The 15,057-nt window shown below is 43.4% G+C and overlaps 2 protein-coding genes across 2 annotated transcripts; both read right to left on the bottom strand.

Moving 5' to 3' along the window:
- Positions 1-425: 425 nt before the first annotated feature.
- LOC124018084 (C-X-C motif chemokine 11-like) lies at positions 426-1,876 on the bottom strand. Its single transcript, XM_046333339.1, has 4 exons — positions 1,646-1,876; positions 1,199-1,316; positions 950-1,033; positions 426-736 (listed from the first exon to the last, which is right to left on the bottom strand). Exons 1-4 carry the CDS (start codon positions 1,812-1,814, stop codon positions 682-684), a joined length of 426 nt encoding a protein of 141 aa, XP_046189295.1. The 5' UTR covers positions 1,815-1,876; the 3' UTR covers positions 426-681.
- Positions 1,877-7,085: 5,209 nt separating this feature from the next.
- si:ch73-6k14.2 lies at positions 7,086-8,360 on the bottom strand. Its single transcript, XM_046333340.1, has 2 exons — positions 8,244-8,360; positions 7,086-7,940 (listed from the first exon to the last, which is right to left on the bottom strand). The coding sequence occupies exon 2, from the start codon at positions 7,925-7,927 to the stop codon at positions 7,523-7,525; it is 405 nt and encodes a 134-aa protein (XP_046189296.1). The 5' UTR covers positions 7,928-7,940; positions 8,244-8,360; the 3' UTR covers positions 7,086-7,522.
- Positions 8,361-15,057: the final 6,697 nt, after the last annotated feature.

Here is a 15,057-nt window from a genome sequence, read left to right as displayed (position 1 = left end):
TGTTTTGATTTAAGAGAACGTTGAATCTTTAAGTTGTGTCAAAAATCTTTTTATTTCAGTTGTATCAAAATCATATTTATCTGTTCATTAATATACACTTATTTAAATATAAAATAGAAAAATAAATAAAGAGTTGTACATATATCTTTAAATGTCTCACAATTAGTCTTGTATACTTGTAGTTGTATACAGTGCTGTAACCCATAATCACAAAGGAAACTGATGAAATCGAAAGTCCCTCTTCTCTCTCTCTCTCTCATTCTTCCTTCCTTCCTTTCTTTCTTTCTTTCTTTCTCCCTCTCTCTCTCTCTCTCTCTCTCTTTCTTTCTTTCTCTCTTTCTTTCTTTCTTGCTTTCTTTCTCTCTCTCTCTCTCTCTCTCTCTCTCTCTCTCTCTCTCTCTCTCTCTCTCTCTCTCTCTCTCTCTCTCTCTCTCTCTCTCTTCTTCCTTCCTTTCTTTCTCTCTCTCTCTCTCTCTCTCTCTCTCTCTCTCTCTCTCTCTCTCTCTCTCTCTCTCTCTCTCTCTCTCATTCTTCCTTCCTTTCTTTCTCTCTCTCTCTCTCTCTCTCTCTAAAGTGCAGTGTCAGCCCCCAACATTCTTCTTGTGTGTGATTGGTCACATGACTTCAGGGAAAATCCAGCTGTTGGGTTTTCCATGCCCCTTCTTCCCTCCTCCGTTACATTCACTCTGCTTTTCTCTTAAGACACCTCTTCTTTTGCGTGTTGTCCTTGTTTATTCTATTTGGAAGGAGGGAGAAGAGTGTTATTCTCAGAAAGGACTAATGTTACATGGATTATATTAAGTCAAATGGTGTAGGATGTTTCTAAAGTATGTGCTAAGGTCTTTTGCTTTTGCATGCTTTAGCCTCATGTCTGCTACTTAATGGTGTGATTAAACTATAATTACAGTAACTTTTATAATTACAATAACTTTGATTTGATCTATCTTACCTGTTCCAGCAGTTGACGAAAAACATGGCCTTTCTTCCAACAGGGTTCAGGCACCTTCTGGCTCCATCTTCTGCCAGTGTAATACTGAAAATAACAAACCACACATACACACAATTAATGCTTGTGTCACACAACTGGTATAAGGCTGATAGAGGTGATGTCATATCATAAGTTAATGTCGGAAACTGACAAACAAACAAAAAAAAGAGAGAGAAACCACTTTCTGCTTAAATGAATGCAGTTACTTACATGATTTCAGTAGTGTCACAGTAGTGGGTCTTTTCGATGATTTCAAAGTCACCAATGATTTCCTGAGTGTGCATAATGGTTCCTGGGCATTTGCATCTGGCACCTGGAACGTGTTGAGCTGTAATGAGAGTTATGAACATCAATTAACATGGTCAAACATTTTAATGGAAAAGTCGTTTTATGAAAAATACGTTTTCAAATTGGATTTTGGATAAAAATTCACATGAACGCATGTTTGCACATTTCTTGTTCTAAGAAGAAACTGTACATAACTGCAATTTCTATAGTATTCTACACTAATGTTATGCTATATGACAGCCACTATATGCACCATAGCCTAGTAACTGCAAAATCCCTAGTCAGTCAGGTAACTGGCACAGCATGCACACTGCACCTTACATTCCATATATCGTAGCTGACATTGTTGAAATGACTTTGAAATCTTACCTCCGTTGAGCTGTATACAAACTCCCAGCACAACCACCAGGAAAAGACTGCAGGCTTTTGGTGCGAAGGCCATGGTGAATGTAATTAGCGAGAGGTGAGAAGATGCGGAGGGTGAGGAGTCAAGAGGCCGTGAAGTGAAAGTGAAAAGTGAAGAACTAGTGGGATCCATTGTGCTTTTTATAAACTGCAGAGGGTTTTCCCAAATCCCATGTTCTTTCCCAGAAAACGTCCAAGAAACAGCAGACCTCCCCCTGGAATTTCCCAGCTCACTAGGGTAGAAATGAAGGAATGTTGGACTACAGAGCGGAGGGTGGAAGGGGCGGAGGGAAGATGGGAGTCTGCAGATAAATATGCGGTCACGAGAGCCTTCACTCCTAACTTCCTAACTGTGGCTGGGGGAAAGTGGAGGCCAGGGTGAGTCCGTGTTGCAAGTCACTGTGATTCATGTCGAAGTGGCCTCTTTGCAGGCAGAGCTGTCTGCAAACCTGTTCTTTTCAACCATGTAAATTAGGCTGTCTCAGAATCATTAGTCAGACAGATCCGAGGTCTCCTTCCAATGACTTCCTCCTTCTGAAAACTGCTCTTTATGACATCACAGATCTGGGGGTCAAACAAGAGGTGGTACTTCGGAAGACAAAACCTCACCCCAAACTTTCTTGAATAGAAATAACCAAAAAAGGGAAAAGTGAAAGAAAAAGGGAAAAGTGAAAGAAAAAGTGTATGAACTGCGTAGAGGGTTGATGGTTCTTCTCCTTCTTCTTCTCCACCAGCATGCCCAGGTCAGAAATGCTGTCTGGGGCAAGTAGTAACAGCAACGTCATGGTGACAGGATGACCAGTCATCTCTATTCTGTGAACCCACAAACCTAAATCTACCATGTCATATGAATCATGCTCGTCAACACTAGAACATGTAGACCGACATGTGTTTTACCAGAAGTGAATGATTAAACCCAGGATGTTCCTGGAGTTTTCAGTCATTTGTGGTGTGGTGTCTTGTCATAGATTAGTTTTCGGGCTTCTGTCCCCATGTCGTTCTTTTATTTTGTGTTTTTTTCATTGAACCTTTATTTAACTTAGGCAAGTCAGTTAAGAACACATTCTTATTTACAATGACGGCCTACCATAAGGCAAAAGGCCTCCTGCGGGGACGGGGGCTGGGATAATAAATAAAAAAATATGTTGTTGTCTTAGGTCTCTCTTTATGTAGTGTTGTGTTGCCTCTCATCACGACAAGAGAGACAACACAACACTACATAAAGAGAGACCTAAGACAAAAACATAGCAAGGCAGCAACACATGACAACATAGCATGGTAGCAACACAACATGGTAGCAACACAACATGGTAGCAGTACAAAACATGGTACAAAAAGCCTCTTGGGTGGCGCAGTGGTCTAAGGCACTGCATCGCAGTGCTAGCTGTGCCACCAGAGACTCTCGGTTTGAGCCCAGGCTCTGTCACAGTCAGCCGCGACTAGGAAGTCCATGGGGTGACGCACAATTGGCCTCGTGTCGTCCGGGTTAGGGAGGGATATCCTTGTCTCATCATGCACTAGTGACTCCTGTGGTGGGCTGGGTGCAGTGCACGCTGACCAGGTCACTAGGTGCATGGTGCTTTCTCTAACACATTGGTGCGCACTGTGTTAGGAAGCAGTGCGGCTTGGTTGGGTTGTGTATCGGAGGACGCATGACTCTCGACCTTCGTGTCACACCCTGACCATGGTTTGCATTGTATGTTTCTATGTTTTGGTTGGTCAGGGTGTGAGCTGAGTGGGCATTCTATGTTACATGTCCAGTTTGTCTAGTTCTATGTTTGGCCTGATATGGTTCTCAATCAGAGGCAGGTGTTCGTCATTGTCTCTGATTGGGAACCATATTTACAGTGCCTTGCGAAAGTATTCGGCCCCCTTGAACTTTGCGACCTTTTGCCACATTCCAGACATCAAACATAAAGATATAAAACTGTATTTTTTTGTGAAGAATCAACAACAAGTGGGACACAATCATGAAGTGGAACGACATTTATTGGATATTTCAAACTTTTTTAACAAATCAAAAACTGAAAAATTGGGCGTGCAAAATTATTCAGCCCCTTTACTTTCAGTGCAGCAAACTCTCTCCAGAAGTTCAGTGAGGATCTCTGAATGATCCAATGTTGACCTAAATGTCTAATGATGATAAATACAATCCACCTGTGTGTAATCAAGTCTCCGTATAAATGCACCTGCACTGTGATAGTCTCAGAGGTCCGTTAAAAGCGCAGAGAGCATCATGAAGAACAAGGAACACACCAGGCAGGTCCGAGATACTGTTGCGAAGAAGTTTAAAGCCGGATTTGGATACAAAAAGATTTCCCAAGCTTTAAACATTCCAAGGAGCACTGTGCAAGCGATAATATTGAAATGGAAGGAGTATCAGACCACTGCAAATCTACCAAGACCTGGCCGTCCCTCTAAACTTTCAGCTCATCCAAGGAGAAGACTGATCAGAGATGCAGCCAAGAGGCCCATGATCACTCTGGATGAACTGCAGAGATCTACAGCTGAGGTGGGAGACTCTGTCCATAGGACAACAATCAGTCGTATATTGCACAAATCTGGCCTTTATGGAAGAGCGGCAAGAAGAAAGCCATTTCTTAAAGATATCCATACAAAGTGTTGTTTAAAGTTTGCCACAAGCCACCTGTGAAACACACCAAACAAGTGGAAGAAGGTGCTCTTGTCACGCCTTGGTCATTGTATTTTGTGTTTTTGTTATATGTTTGGGTTGGCCAGGGTGTGACATGGGTTTATATGTTGTTTTCGTATTGGGGTTTGTAGTATTTGGGATCGCGGCTGATTAGGGGTGTGGTATAGGCTTGGCTGCCTGAGGCGATTCTCAATTAGAGTCAGGTGCTTATCGTTGTCTCTGATTAGGAACCGTATTTAGGTAGCCTGAGTTCGCTTTGTATTTTGTGGGTGTTTGTTCCTGTCTCTGTGTTGTAGTCACCAGATAGGCTGTAATTAGTTTCACGTTCCGTTCTGGGTTTTTTTGTATTTAGTATTCAGTTGTTTCATGTACCGCAATTTATTTTCATTAAAGTCATGAGTAACCTACACTCTGCATTTCGGTCCGACTTTCTTTCTTCAACAGACGAACGCCGTTACAGCTCTGGTCAGATGAAACCAAAATTGAACTTTTTGGCAACAATGCAAAACGTTATGTGTGGCGTAAAAGCAACACAGCGCATCACCCTGAACACACCATCCCCATTGTCAAACATGGTGGTGGCAGCATCATGGTTTGGGCCTGCTTTTCTTCAGCAGGGACAGAGAAGACGGTTCAAATTGATGGGAAGATGGATGGAGCCAAATACAGGACCATTCTGGAAGAAAACCTGATGGAGTCTGCAAAAGACCTGAGACTGGGACGGAGATTTGTCTTCCAACAAGACAATGATCCAAAACATAAAGCAAAATCTACAATGGAATGGTTCAAAAATAAAACATATCCAGGTGTTAGAATGGCCAAGTCAAAGTCCAGACCTGAATCCAATCGAGAATCTGTGGAAAGAACTGAAAACTGCTGTTCACAAATGCTCTCCATCCAACCTCACTGAGCTCGAGCTGTTTTGCAAGGAGGAATGGGAAGAAATTTCAGTCTCTCGATGTGCAAAACTGTTAGAGACATACCCCAAGCGACTTACAGCTGTAATCGCAGCAAAAGGTGGCGCTACAAAGTATTAACTTAAGGGGGCTGAATAATTTTGCACGCCCAATTTTTCAGTTTTTGATTTGTTAAAAAAGTTTGAAATATCCAATAAATGTCGTTCCACTTCATGATTGTGTCCCACTTGTTGTTGATTCTTCACAAAAAAATACAGTTTTATATCTTTATGTTTGATGCCTGAAATGTGGCAAAAGCTCGCAAAGTTCAAGGGGGCCGAATATTTCGCAAGGCACTGTAGGTAGCCTGTTTGGTGTTGGGTTTTGTGGGTGATTGTCCTTGTTCCTGTCTCTGTGTTTGCACCAGATAGGACTGTTTAGGTTTTCATACATTCATTGTTTTGTTAGTTACTTCATGTCTAGTTCCTTTATTAAAGAACATGAATAACCACCACGCTGCATTTTGGTCCTTTTCTCCTTCACCACAGGAAAACCCTTACACTTCGTCTCTCCCGAGCCCATACGGGAGTTGTAGCGATGAGACAAGATAGTAACTACAAACAATTGGATACCACGAAATTGGGGAGAAAAATGGGGTAAAAAAACATGGTACAAACATTATTGGCCACAAGACAACAGCACAAAGGGAAAGAAGGTAGAGACACCAATACATCACGCAAATCAGCCACAACTGTCAGTAATTTTCTTGAAGAAAATATGGAAGCCGGTTGAGATACTAAATGTCTCCTATTCTGTGATGTGATATGTCCGGTTTTTATGTGATGCTGAAACATGTTTTTTTCATGATAAATAACAAAAAACAGCTGTGTTTTTAAGTGTAATAACACTAAATAGATGGCTTCATGAGGAAGGAGAATTGAATGTAATTACACTACATAATGATTACATCTGAAAATGTAAAAAAAATCTGGTTCATGTATTATGCAGTGGAGGCTGCTGAGGGGAGGACGGCTCATAATAATGGCTGGAAACCATGTATTGGATGTATTTGATACCCTCCTACTTATTCCGCTCCAGCCATTACCAAGAGCCCGTCCTCCCCAATTAAGGTGCCACCAACCTCCTGTGCTTGTATGATATTTAACCAATTCTGCTCAAATTCATTTACAATGTGGGACCATGATCAGCAAGTTGAGTGTTAAAGACCTGATTTGACTTTTTGTTTAATTTATCATCCATTATATGACCAATACTGTACTCTGACTACCACCTCCAAGTATGTGAGCCACTGCTAATGAGTCAAGTCCAAGATCATGACTGACACAAATTAGGCAATAGTTCACAAGTTGTGGGTTATCGCAAACACTGTTGCTCTTTCTCATTAAGTGTCATTTCATGGTACTGTCCACTGAAAAACATTGTTACTCAACATCTTAAAATGAGTGGTGTTTCTTTGGAGCAGGACCTAATGACACTTCAGTAGAATATGTACAGTGCAAGTCATCTATATTCTGGGTGTTGTAAACTTTAACTCCCTGTCTCCTCCCTTTGTCTTGATATGAAAGGGGGATGGACCTAGGCCAAGGTAGCGTTATTGCTAATGCGCTGTAGTGCCAACTGTCTTTGCTCACCACACGCTTGCAGCATTTAGAAGAAACAGAAACTTAAGGAGCCTAACGGACCAGAACCAGAGCACAGAGCAGTGCTTAAGAAAGACGATCGATAACATTTGCTGTCACATCAAGAAGAAAATAAAAAAAGTCTGTTCTTGAAGACAAAGAGAAAATAATTGCCTTGATTGTGAGTGACAGAGTCAATGACTGTGATAACAATGTTTTTGAATAACATTGTTGTTTTAATTGTGTTGGTCACACAAAGAGATTTACAGACAATCATGTGCAGTATTTACAGCTTCTATTTACAAAATAGTTCCTTACAAAATACTATCATTACGAGGATATCCAGAGAGATAAAGCAGCTAAGGTGTAAATTCATTGGGATGAATCCCTCTGCCCCCTCTCCTACGGTGTCCATATTAGGACACCCTTCAACTCTGGTCATACCTGGAGGGACTCAGTTCATACAGTAGAATACATGGGAGAGTTAAGACAATGTTCACAAATCATCCTTGACTACGTCAACCTCTAATCCCACGCTGGGTTAATCCAGTAATGTAATCCAGACTATGCTTCCTGTTCACCAAAGAGTTCAGCAAAGCCCTGAGGCCTTCTCCACAGCACCGTCAAAAACACAAACCTGGGACTTTCTTAGTCACGTCAACCCGGAAAACTGGGCCTGCGCAAACAACCAATTCAGGGGGTCTCGGCCGGAACATACCCGGGTTACACAGTCCAAAGGATGGGCGACCATGAGTGACACATCCGATAGACCACTGGGGATCCGAGGAGCATATGCCATGGATTTGTTATAGGGCGCCAATGGGGCTACAGTGGGGCATCTTCCGACGGGATGGGTGGCCAAGCAGGTCATCCATTGTCGGTGCTCCCGGAGTGGGCCGTGGAGGGGGTACGGGGCAGTCTGGGAGAGTTTCTTGATGGAGTCCACATACTCCTCCATAGTGAGGTACTCGTCTTCCCCATCCTCCAGAACTCCTTCCTGCAGCTCACTGATGGTAGGCAACAGCTCCATGGAGGAAAGCAGGCGTCTGGGCTTCATCCTGGAAAAACAGCTTGGAAAAACATTGACATTTTTACAAATATTTTTGATACACAAACTAAGGAGATGTGTTCCTGTTGATAGATTAGCTACGATTTGATTGCTATGCTCTATTGGAACACACACTGCTCATCATTTTATGGATCATGTTGAAAATACCTTATCCTTCAGACTAGCATTACATCATAAAATAACAATCCTACAGGGTTTAAAGATAATCTAAAAGATGAAAGATACTGGATCCTTACACCGAGTTTAAGCCCCACGGCCCCGCCACCACCATCACCACCCTCAAACAATACTAACGTTGTCTTACCTCTATTGTCTAGACTATATCCCTCTCTTGTTGGTATTCCTCTGTGCATCACAAACTCTCTCTCTCTCTGTGTGTCCTGTATGCCACTAACCACTGTCTCAATGGCTAACAGAGAGGTAACCGACAGGTCTGAGGTCTGTAGTACTATACCGGGATCAGTGAATCAGGTGAGGCTTTTATATCTCATTATCCCAGACTAGACCAATGGGGCTAATTATAGCACGGGGCATGGAAGTGCTGTCGTTTACTCTTAACTCGGCTCAGAGTGTGTCTGTGTGTGTAAAGAGGTGAATGACAGGGGGGTCTTCAGCTAGGTGTTATATCTATGACATCAACTTTTTTTCTCTGTCATATCGGGGCTACAGTATAGTAATCAGAGGAACAGGAAGTATAGATGAAACGGCTATACAGTCGAGGATTAACTGTCTGGTTCCTTATTGTTGTGCTCGTGTGTGTGTGTGTGTGTGTGTGTGTGTGTGTGTGTGTGTGTGTGTGTGTGTGTGTGTGTGTGTGTGTGTGTGTGTGTGTGTGTGTGTGTGTGTGTGTGTGTGTGTGTGTGTGTGTGTGTGTGTGTGTGTGTGTGTGTGTGTGTGTGTGTGTGTGTGTGTGTGTGTGTGTGTCAAATCCAATTTTATTTGTCAACTACGCCGAATACAAAAGGTGTAGTAGACCTTATCGTGAAATGCTTACTTACAAGCCCTTAACCAACAGTGCAGTTCAAGCAATAGAGTTAAGAAAATATTTACTAACACAGTAGAATTACATAACACCAAGGAGGCTATTTACATGGGGCACTGGTATCGAGTAAATGTTGGGGGGTACAGGTTAATAGAGGTAATTTGTACATGTAGGTACTGGTAAAGTGACTATGCATAGATGATAAACAGCGAGTAGTAGCAGTGTAAAAACAAATTCTGGGTGTCCATTTAATTAATTGCTCAGCCGTCTTATGGCTTGGGGGAGCCTTTTGGACCTAGATTTGGCGCTTCTTTACCAATTGCCGTGCGGTAGCAGAGACAACAGTCTACGACTTGGGTGACTGGATTCTTTAACAATTTTTGGGGCTTTCCTCTGACACCGCCTGGTATATAGGTCCTGGATGGCAGGAAGCTTGGCCCCAGTGATGAACTGGGCCGTACACACTACCCTCTGTAGAGACTTACGCTCAGATACCAAGCAGTTGCCATACCAGGCGGTGATGCAACCAGTCAGGATGCCCTCGATGGTGCAGCTGTAGAAGTTTTTGAGGATCTGCGGACCCATGCAAAGTCGTTTAGGTCTCCTGAGGGGGAAAAGGTGTTGCCGTGACCTCTTCACAACTGTCTTGGTATGTTTGGACCATGATCATTTGTTGGTGATGTGGACACCAAGGAAACTCTCGACCCGCTCCACAGCCCCATCGATGTTAATGGGGGGCCTGTTCGGCCCTCCTTTTCCTGTAGTCCACCATCATATCCTTTGTCTTGCTCACATTGAGGGAGAGGTTGTTGTCATGGCACCACACTAACAGGACGGGACTAAGAACGCACCCCTGAGGGGAACCGGTGTTGAGGATCAGCGTGGCAGATGTGTTGTCTACCCTCACCACCTGGAGGCGGCCCGTCAGGAAGTCCAGGATCCAGGTGCAGGGGGAGGTGTTTAATCCCAGGGTCCTTAGCTTTGTGATGAGCTTTGTGGGCACTACGGTGTTGAACGCTGAGCTGTAGTCAATGAACAGCATTCTCACATAGGTGTTCCTTTTGTCTAGGTGGAAAAGGGAAGTATGGAGTGCCATTGAGATTGCTTCATCTGTGACTCTGTTGGGGCGGTATGCGAATTGGAGTGGGTCCAGGGTTTCCGGGATGATGGTGTTGATGTGAGCCGTGTGTGTGAGAGAGAGAGAGAGAGAGAGAGAGAGAGAGAGAGAGAGAGAGAGAGAGAGAGAGAGAGAGAGAGAGAGAGAGAGACTAACCACACGTCGCAGCCCTAATGTATCATTTTCTCTCGTATTGACTGACCATATTTGAACTGTGAATGGTAACTCATGACGTGTACGTTACTGTACATCTGAATTGGGTTATTTCAGAGCTCATGCTAAGTACAGCACTGGGAACAGAAGTGATGTTGTTTACTGTAACTTGGCTCAGAGTGTGTCTGTGTGTGTGTAAAGAATGAGTGTAAGGTGGGGTTTTGGCTCGGTGTTATGTTGATATGTGAGGGTGAGAACTCAAGGGGCATGTGCGTTTAGAACAGGGGCGTCGGTGGGTTCTCTCTCCTACCTTGTACTTGATTGATCAATTAACGTCATTGATTAGTTAGGACCTCCCCACACCCGGTTGACTAGGTGTTAATTGAAAGGAAAGCCTGCAGAAACTCGGCTACAGTAAAATAATCAGAGGAACAAGGAGTAGATATGGGACACACATACTATTCTGTTCCTGTCTCGCCCTGATCTGTTTTCACCTGTCCTTGTGCTTGTCTCCACCCCCCTCCAGGTGTCGCCCATCTTCCCCACTTATCCCCTGGGTATTTATACCTGTGTTTGTATCTATTAGATGAAATTTCAATAAACATTTTTCTACAGCTGGCCATGCTTTCCACCTGGCTACCCCTACCCCGGTCAACAGCCCTGCGCTCTCCACAGCAACTCACCCAAACCTCCGACAAATCAGACCCCTACAAATCATCCGGGCTAGACAATCTGGACCCTCTCTTTCTAAAATGATCTGCCAAAATTGTCGCAACCCCTATTACTAGGCTGTTCAACCTCTCTTTCGTATTGTCTGAGATTCCCATAGATTGGAAAGCTAGCGCGGTCATCCCCCTCCTATAGACCCAAACTGCTACAGACGACTATCTATTCTTGTCACGCCCTGGCCATAGAGAGGCTTTTGATTCTCTATTTTGGTTAGGCCAGGGTGTAACTAGGGTGGGCGTTCTATGTTCTTTTTCCTATGTTGTTGTATTTCTTTGTTTTTGGCCGGGTATGGTTCTCAATCAGGGACAGCTGTCTTTCGGTGTCTCTGATTGAGAACCATACTTAGGTAGCTCTTGCCCACATGGGTTTTGTAGGTAGTCTGTTTTGTGTTTTTGCACCTGACAGGACTGTTTCGTTTTCGTTCATTCTCTCGTAATTTTGTTTTGTGTTCAGTTTAAATAAAAATAACATGAACACTTACCACGCTGCGCATTGGTCCGATCCTTCCTACTACTCGTCAGAAGAGGAGGAAAACCGTTACAATTCTACCCTGCCTTTCTAAGGTCTTTGAAAGCCAAGTTAACAGATTACCGACCATTTCGAATCTCACCGTATCTTCTCCGCTATGCAATCTGGTTTCAGAGCTGGTCATGGGTGCACCTCAGCCACGCTCAAGGTCCTAAACGATATCATAACCGCCATCGATAAGAGACAGTACTGTGCAGCTGTATTCATCCACCTGGCCAAGGCTTTCGACTCTGTCAATCACCACATTCTTATTGGCAGACTCAACAGCCTTGGTTTCTCAAATGATTGCCTCGCCTGGTTCACCAACTACTTCTCCGATAGAGTTCAGTATGTCAAATCGGAGGGCCCATTGTACGGACCTCTGGCAGTCTCTATGGGGGTGACACAGGGTTCAATTCTCGGGCTGACTCTTCTCTGTATACATCAATGCATCAACGTCGCTCTCGCTGATGGTGATCTACCTCTATGCAGACGACACCATTCTGTATACCTCTGGCCCTTCTTTGGACACAGTGTTAACTAACCTCCAGATGAGCTTCAATGCCATACAACTATCCTTCCGTGGCCTCCAATTGCTATTAAATGCAAGTAAAACTAAGTGCATGCTCTTCAACCGTTCGCTGCCCACACCTGCCCGCCCGTCCAGCATCACTACTCTGGACAGTTCTGACTTAGAATATGTGGACAACTATAAATACCTAGGTGTCTGATTAGACTGTAATGTGAGTCTCCTTGCAGACTCACTCCTTCCAGACTCACATTAAACATCTCCAATCCTAAATTAAATCTAGAATCGGCTACCTATTTCGCAACAAAGCATCCTTCACTCATGCTGCCAAACATACCCTCGTAAAACTGACCATCCTACCGATTCTCGACTTTGGCGATGTCATTTACAAAATAGCCTCCAACACTCTTCAACAAATTGGATGCAGTCTATCACAGTGCCACCCGTTTTGTCACCAATGCCCCATATACTACACACCACTGCGACCTGTACGCTCTTGTTGGCTGGCCCTTGCTTCATACTCATCGCCAAACCCACTGGTTCCAGGTAATCTAAAAGTCTCTGCTAGGTAAAGCCCCACCTTATCTTAGCTCACTGGTCATCATAGCAGCACCTACAAGTAGCACGCCCTCCAGCAGGTATATTTCACTGGTCAACCCCAAAGCCAATCCTTTGGCAGCCTCTCCTTCCAGTTCTCAGCTGCCAACGACTGGAACGAACTGCAAAAATCTCTGAAGCTGGAGACTCTTACCTCCCTCACTAGCTTTAAGCACCGGCTGTCAGAGCAGCTCACAGATCACTGCACCTGTACATAGCTCATCTGTAAATAGCCCATCCAATCTTCCTCATCCCCATACTGTATTTATTTATCTTGCTCCTTTGTGCCCCAGTATCTCTACTTTGCACAATCATCTTCTGCACATCTACCAATCCAGTGTGTAATTACTATGTTGTAATTACTTTGCCACCGTTGCCTATTTATAGCCTTACGTCTCTTATCCTACCTCATTTTCACATGTTGTTTATAGATTCTTCTACTGTATTATTGATTGTGTGTTTGTTTACTCCATATGTAACTCTGTGTTGTTGTACGTGTCGAACTGCTGTGCTTTACCTTGGCCAGGTCGCAGTTGCAAATGAGAACTTGTTCTCAACTAGACTACCTGGTTAAATAAAGGTGAAATAAAAGATAAATAAATAAATGCCAGTGTGCAATCACAGCAACAAGATGTGTGATCTGTAGCCACAAGAAAAGGGCAACCAGTGAAGAACAAACAATATTGTAAATATTTGTTTATTTTCCCTTTTGTACTTTAACCATTTGCACATTGTTACAACACTGTAGACAGCCTTAACGTGACATATTAATCTCTATACCTGTTGAAGCGTTTGTGAGTGCAATGTTTAGCGTTTATTTCTGATTGTTCATTTGTCTATTTCACTTGCTTTGGCAATCTCAACATATGTTTGAGAGAGAGAGAGAGAGAGAGAGAGAGAGAGAGAGAGAGAGAGAGAGAGAGAGAGAGAGAGAGAGAGAGAGAGAGAGAGAGAGAGAGAGAGAGAGAGAGAGAGAGAGAGAGAGAGAGAGAGAGAGAGAGAGAGAGAGAACGTTGCGGCCCGATCCACCGGGTGTGTACCCTTTTTCTCTAATATTGACTGACCATGTGCCTTTCCTGTAACTGTGACTCATAACTCGTGACATGTAAGTTACTGTTCACCTGAATTGGGTCATTTCACAGCTCATGGTCATGCATGTCACAAACAAATGACAAAACTTCCCATGTGACTTGTCGTAAAACAGCAAACTACTGCTGATTCTGTATGCATAAAATACTTTTAGGGGAAAAGTTTGGGTCGCACTTTGAATGGTGACTCCAGGGAAGGCAAAGCATGAAAACATGACATGTTCCATTTTAAGATGGAGTCAGGGTGACATCACTCATCATATCGTGAATAATTATTCTCGTCATTTCAGCTTCCTTTGCTGCTATAGAGTCCAGCCACAATATCTAAGTCAATCGGCGGCCAGATGAAAGAAGAAACCTCACTAAAATCCTCGTTGACACCAGTCTCTGCCTTTAATGTTGAGGCAAATGGAGTTTAATTGGTTCACTGCATTCCTTTTAACCTCCAAAGAGGCCCCTACACACAAACACACACACACAGAGCTCTGAACACTAACCTTTCTTTAGTCGTGTTGAACTACTCCACTCGCCCCATATTGAGCTGATTACACCCGGTGATGATGGGTGAGCCGAAATATGCAGAGTGCTGCGGTCACACTGCAATGGAAGGCCAGGCTACTGCTCTTCCCGCAAGCCTTGACTCAGGCAACAGTCTGCCTTCAGAAGCACTTTCAGTATTAACTGTACAAACCTGTCTCAGAATGTGGTGAATAGCATACTTTTAGTGTGGACTTACAGTATCTCAATGTTGTTTTACTGTATATTTCTCAAATCCTCCTCGGGTGAGTTGGTCACTGTTACTTAACAGCAGGTTTATCCATTTTAGGTGACTTTGTGATATTGGAGCCCATGTGCGATTCTATGGAGTTTTGACGATGTATCACTTTTTCAATTTTTCAGGCTTATATTTTGTTAATAGACAGTAGAAACAGAGGCAGAGGTGAAGGTTCTGTCTCTAGGCTCATCCTGCCTGATCAGCATGTATTGTATTTGCCCATCTCCTAGTGCTCTATGTATAGCCTTCAAGGTCAAAGTGCAGCTTTATTGAGTATACTGCAGTAGACAACTTGTAGGTCCCCATGTGAAAATAGCCTATCTGCAATATATGCTGTTTGGTAACACTTTACAATTTAGTAATATTTTGCTATAATCGGTGTAGTAACGCTGTAATTACTCTACTAACATGTACATTTTATTTACTTAGCAAACGGTATTATCCAAAGTGACTTACAATTAGTGCATTCATCTTAAGATAGCTGGGTCAGACAATCCCATAGCAGTCGTAGCAAGTTCATTTCCCTCAATAAGTACGGAATTAATTTAAGATACTCTTTGAAGAGGTAGGATTTCAGACGTTTTCGGGAGATAGGCAGGAACCTTGCTGTCCAAGCTACAAGGGGAAGCTGGTTCCACAAT

Source organism: Oncorhynchus gorbuscha, unplaced genomic scaffold, assembly GCF_021184085.1.
Source record: "Oncorhynchus gorbuscha isolate QuinsamMale2020 ecotype Even-year unplaced genomic scaffold, OgorEven_v1.0 Un_scaffold_39:::fragment_6:::debris, whole genome shotgun sequence".
Classification (NCBI taxonomy): Eukaryota; Metazoa; Chordata; class Actinopteri; order Salmoniformes; family Salmonidae; genus Oncorhynchus; species Oncorhynchus gorbuscha.
The sequence above is the reverse complement of the archived record's forward strand: the minus strand, read 5'-3'. Positions and strand labels throughout refer to the sequence as shown.

Excerpts from the sequence above, each read along its gene's own strand:
- LOC124018084 (XM_046333339.1), bottom strand. The coding sequence starts at position 1,814 with ATGGATCCCACTAGTTCTTCACTTTTCACTTTCACTTCACGGCCTCTT. Across the intron at positions 1,317-1,645 it reads TTGTATACAGCTCAACGGAG|CTCAACACGTTCCAGGTGCC; the intron begins GTAAGATTTCAA and ends CTCTCATTACAG. Across the intron at positions 737-949 it reads TTCGTCAACTGCTGGAACAG|AATAAACAAGGACAACACGC; the intron begins GTAAGATAGATC and ends CCTTCCAAATAG.
- si:ch73-6k14.2 (XM_046333340.1), bottom strand. The coding sequence starts at position 7,927 with ATGAAGCCCAGACGCCTGCTTTCCTCCATGGAGCTGTTGCCTACCATC.